The sequence below is a fragment of the Chaetura pelagica genome, unplaced genomic scaffold, assembly GCF_000747805.2.
Source record: "Chaetura pelagica isolate M959 unplaced genomic scaffold, ChaPel_1.0 scaffold676, whole genome shotgun sequence".
NCBI lineage: Eukaryota > Metazoa > Chordata > Aves > Apodiformes > Apodidae > Chaetura > Chaetura pelagica.
This window is the reverse complement of record NW_009953724.1, coordinates 115663-120606: the sequence shown is the minus strand read 5'-3', so window position 1 is coordinate 120606 and position 4944 is coordinate 115663. Positions and strand designations below refer to the sequence as shown.

The 4944-nt window shown below is 64.5% G+C and overlaps 1 protein-coding gene across 1 annotated transcript in view; it reads left to right on the top strand.

The window, feature by feature from the left end:
• The window catches only part of BAI2 (brain-specific angiogenesis inhibitor 2), a 10402-nt gene that overhangs the window by 3739 nt on the left and 1719 nt on the right, over positions 1 to 4944 (top strand). The window contains exons 4-15 of the mRNA XM_010000601.1: positions 1 to 68; positions 765 to 929; positions 1010 to 1111; positions 1224 to 1330; positions 1691 to 1885; positions 1964 to 2032; positions 2132 to 2240; positions 2315 to 2461; positions 2957 to 3032; positions 3104 to 3206; positions 3459 to 3502; positions 4380 to 4506. Coding sequence (XP_009998903.1) covers positions 1 to 68; positions 765 to 929; positions 1010 to 1111; positions 1224 to 1330; positions 1691 to 1885; positions 1964 to 2032; positions 2132 to 2240; positions 2315 to 2461; positions 2957 to 3032; positions 3104 to 3206; positions 3459 to 3502; positions 4380 to 4506 — 1312 coding nt within the window. The remainder of the gene's footprint in view (positions 69 to 764; positions 930 to 1009; positions 1112 to 1223; positions 1331 to 1690; positions 1886 to 1963; positions 2033 to 2131; positions 2241 to 2314; positions 2462 to 2956; positions 3033 to 3103; positions 3207 to 3458; positions 3503 to 4379; positions 4507 to 4944) is intronic.

The following is a 4944-nucleotide window of genomic DNA, read 5'->3' as shown; positions in this document are numbered from 1 at the left end:
CCACGGCTGGGCCGAGTGCCGGGGGGCTCACGCCGACGCCCGGGATTGCTCCAACCCCACCTGTCCCAGTAAGGCCCCGCGCGCTGGGGGGGGAGCTGGGGGGGAGGCCAGGAGGTGGCCCAGCCACTGCAGTGTCACCGCTGGTGACACCGGGATGCCGGCAGCCCCGAGGATGCAGGCGCGGGAGGAAGCAGGAGCCAAAGGGTGATGCTGGGGATGAGCAGCCGCTTCCTTTGTGCTGGTTGCTCCTTCCAGGCACATCCCAGCTGGAGGAGATGGGGATTCATGCCCTGCTCTCAGCCCTGTGTCACCCTTGGGGGACCTGTTGGTGCCCGGTGACTGCAGGTCCAGGTCCTGGCGTGCTTTGGGCGTGCAAGCTCGTGTGAGCTGTTGTGTGTGCACATGGGACAGGTCGTGGGGCTTAGGGCTGGCTCTGGGGACGGGGGACACTGAGCAGGGGGATTGTCAGGCCACAGCCTGGACCCTGATCTCAACCTGTCCTTCGACCCCATCCTCGTCTCGTCCTTCATCCCCCTTGGTGTCGGTCACGGGGGGAGGAGGGGGCTGGGGCGTGACTCCCGCAGCAGCTGGAGGGAGCGGATCTCATCTGGAAGAGATTTAATGATTGATCCGTGGATTTCACGCCCTGCGGGGCTTTCAGTTCATGGTGCAGGGGGCAGCCACCACTGAGGTGTCCTTGCCCCCCACCGGCTGTTTGCTCACCATGCCGAGCCAGGTGTCCCACAGTGTCCCCATCCCCTCAGCAGACAGCAAGTGGGGTCCCTGGAACCACTGGAGCCTCTGCTCCAAGACGTGTGACACTGGCTGGCAGCGCCGCTTCCGCATGTGCGAGGGCTCCGGTGTGCAGGGCTACCCCTGCGAGGGCACCGGCGAGGAGGTGAAGACCTGCAACGAGAAGAAGTGTCCAGGTACAGGGCACCCCCTGCCCCCCCCGGCCCATCACCCTGGGTCTGGGCTGTGCCTGAATGCCCCCCCTCCTCCCCCTCAGCCTACCATGAGATGTGCAAGGACGAGTACGTCATGCTGATGACTTGGAAGAAAACAGCTGCTGGGGACATCATCTACAACAAGTGTCCCCCCAATGCCACGGGTGAGGAACGTGGGGTGAGCACCCCCACATCCCCCCACTGCAGCAGGACAGGCATCGCCTGTCCTGGGAGGCTGGTTCCCATGCCGGCGTTGATCCCGGTTTTCCCACACAGGGTCCGCCAGCCGCCGGTGCCTGCTGAGCCCCCATGGTGTTGCCTACTGGGGTGTCCCCAGCTTTGCCCGCTGCATCTCCCACGAGTACCGATACTTGCATCTCTCAGTAGGTGCACGCTCTGGCGCGGCCCCCCCTGCCCTCCCCTGTCCTGTCCCCAGCCCCTTACCATCCCTGCAGGACAGGGAAGCCTGGCAGTCACCTTGCTTCACTGGCTTCACGTGGGGAAACTGAGGCAGGAGTCCCCAGGCAGGGCTGGGAAAGGGGAATCCTGTCCTGGAGTGGAAGGGGGATCCCAGTCTCAGCTGTCCTGCTGTGTCCTCGGGGTTCAAAGGCCCCCCCCTAGACCCTTTGTGTCCCTTATTAGTGTGATTAGCTCTGCAGCATTCCCTTCTGGGCATGACGAAGGGACGGGGGGACGCGGCGGTGGCAGAGGGGTGACAATGGTGTGTGTGTGTCCCATACAAGCTGCGGGAGCACCTGGCCAAGGGGCAGCGGGTGCTGGCGGGCGAGGGGATGTCGCAGGTGGGGCGGAGCTTGCTGGAGCTCATGGCCCGCAAGACCTACTACAGCGGGGACCTGCTCTTCTCCGTCGAGATCCTGCGCAACGTCACCGACACCTTCAAGAGGGCCACCTACCCCCCGTCCGCCGAGGACGTGCAGGTAGCGGGCGGGGGACGGCAAGGGCCACCCCCGGGGTGGTCCCCAAGCCCCCAGCCCCTCTGAGCCCCCTCCCCGCAGCGCTTCTTCCAGGTGGTGAGCTACATGGTGGACGCAGAGAACCGGGACAAGTGGGAGGATGCCCAGCAGGTCGGTGGTGCAGGGCACTGGTGGGTGGCTGGGGGGAGTGGGACGTCTCTGCCTCGGGGACGTGTCCCCACGGCAGTGGAGCTGGACCCTTTCCCACAGGTCTCGCCTGGCTCCGTGCACCTGATGAAGGTGGTGGAGGACTTCATCCACCTGGTGGGGGACGCGCTGAAGGCCTTCCAGAGCTCCCTCATTGTTACTGACAACCTGGGTGAGGGTCAGGGTGGGCACAGGGCCCCGGTGGGTGCTGGGGGGCAGCCAGTGACACCCGCTGTGCCCCGGCAGTGATCAGCATCCAGAGGGAGCCCGTCTCTGCTGTCTCCAGCGACATCAACTTCCCCATGAAGGGGCGGCGGGGGATGAAGGATTGGGCCCGCAGCTCCGAGGACAAGCTCTTCATCCCCAGGGAGGTGCTGAGCCTGGCCTCTGCTGGTGAGGAGTGAGTGTGCTCTGCACACGTGTGGGAGAGGGCTGGGCAGGCGTGTGCACATGGCAGTGTGCAAATAGGTGGATGTATGAGCATGCACACGTGGGTGCACACCTGGTGCTGTGTGCACATGGAGCCTGCACATCTGGGAGTGTGGATGTGCGTACACATGAGCACGCACATGTGAGTGTGCATCTGGTGCTGTGCACATGTGTGTGCATGTGAACATGTGTGAACTTGTTTGTCTGGGACTGTGCATGTGTGAGAGTGCACATCTGGGAGCACAGGTATGTGAGTTTGCACATCTGGGAGTGCACACGCATGGGAGCACACAGGTGTGAACATGCAGGTGGCCTCCTGCCAGCCCTTGTGTGTTCCCGTGTGCCGTGCCTGTGCTGGGGGGGGGTCTCATGTCCCCCCACATGTCGGGACAGACGTGTGGGCTGTGCCGTGTCCTCCCTGAGCCCGCCCCTCTGCTGCTCCCCCTGCTCCCTCTGCAGAAGCAGACGAGTCGTCCCACTTCGTCATCGGGGCCGTGCTGTTCCGCACCCTGGGGCTGATCCTGCCCCCACCCAGGTCAGTGGGGCTGCCCGCTGTCCCCCGCCCCGTGTCCCCATCCCCGTCACAGCATGTCCCCCTCCCCGCAGGGCCCCCCTGGCCGTCACCTCCAAGGTGCTGATGGTGACAGTGCGCCCACCGACCAAGCCGGCAGAGCCCCTGGTCCTGGTGGAGCTCTCCCACATCATCAACGTGAGTGTCCCCCTCCCGTGCCATCACCGTGTCACCTCTCAGTCCCCTGTGGGTCCCATCAGCCCTGGCACTGAGAGCCAGGCAGGGACCAGCAGCTCCCAGCTGGTGGCCACAAGTGCTCAGCTCTGTGCCCTCGGAGGGGATGTGCCAGCACCAGGGGAGCTGGGCAGGTCCCCACAGGCCGTGTCCCCTTTTGTGTGTGTGGGGGTGAAGGGCAAGAGGTGAAGCACTGACCAGTCTGTTTGTCTGCAGGGCACGTCCCACCCACAGTGTGTCACCTGGGACTACTCAAGGACGTGAGTGAGGGACAGGGGGGACAGGGAATCACTGGCGGGTGATGCTTGGGGACATGGATGCCACCAGCCTGCCAGATGCCATTTGATGTGCTGTGGCAGGAGCAATGGAAAGTAGGGCATGGCGGGAGGGTGGGAGGTGGCAGTGCCAGCCCTCCTGCCCTGGTACCCTCTGCAACTGGGGTCACTGGTTCTAGCACAGCTCCCGTGCTGACAGGGAGATGTGTGGCTATGATGAGTGTGGCAGGTCTCAGCCTGGCCCGGGGGAGCTGTGTCCCCAGCTGTCCCACAGACCTAGTTCCTGATTTTCCTGCCTTTACTGGGACCTGTAGCTGCTCTCCCTCTGCATGGGCAGCATAACCACAGGGCCCCCCCTCCCAGCTCCCTCCTGGGGGGCTCCCCATGGCAGGAGGGGAGCATCACCACCCAGGCATGCCAGGCTTTGAGCTAGCACATCTCTGCTGTGTGAGCCATGGCTGACGCTGGGGGGACGTGGGTAGCAGGGGGGGGTCCCTGGGGCTGCCCCTGCCTGCCCTGACACTGCTTCAGCCCCCCTCCATTCCTGTAACCCCTCCTCCTGGGCCTGGTTTGCCCTCCCACCCCCAAACCTGGGTGAGATGATTAAACCCCAAGCCTTCATGTTGCATGGCTCCCCAGGGGGATCAAAACCAGGGCAGGTGGGGGCAATGGAGCAGGGATGGCTTCATCCCCCCCACGAGGAGCTCGGGGGATTAACCTGTCCCCTGACAGTGCCCCCCCTGCCCCATCTGCCTCCCCCCAGGCAGGGGCCAGCGAGGGGTTAACTGAGGAGAAGCTCCAGGGGCTGTGAGTGTGTTTGATCATTTCAAATTGCTCTCCCTCCTCTCGTCCCATTAATCAGGGAAGCTGGCTTGGGAAACTGGGACACGGAGAGCTGCCAAACCCTGGAGACCCTCCCGGCTCACACCAAATGCCAGTGCCGCCAGCTCGCCACCTTCGCCGTCCTTGCCCAGCTGCCCAGAGACCTGGTAGGGGACAGGGATGAGCCTGTTGGGGACACAGGCCATGAATGGGGGGTGATTCCCAGGCAGCGGGAGTGGGGGTTCCAAGGGAGGATGGGGATTGGTGGGAGCTGCAGTGCCTGTGGGCACCCTGGTAGGATGGAGGGGGCACTGGAGGATTAGAGGGTGTCTCCCACCAGGGCAGGGGTCCCTGCACCCCTTGGCCCCCCAGGGGTGGGCTGGTGTGGGCAGGGGGCTTCTGTGGCAGTAGGGCTCAATATGGGGCATTGCTGCATGCCAGGGGGGGAGGGGGCAGCCTTGATCTCAGACATCCCCCCCAACCCCATTGCTATTCCGCCTGCATCCCCCGTTGGCATGGAGATGGGCACGGGTCCCCAGGAAGGCACCTTGGCTGCTCCACTGCTGCCACCGACCCCCTCTGGAGCCCGGGGGTCCCCGACAGGG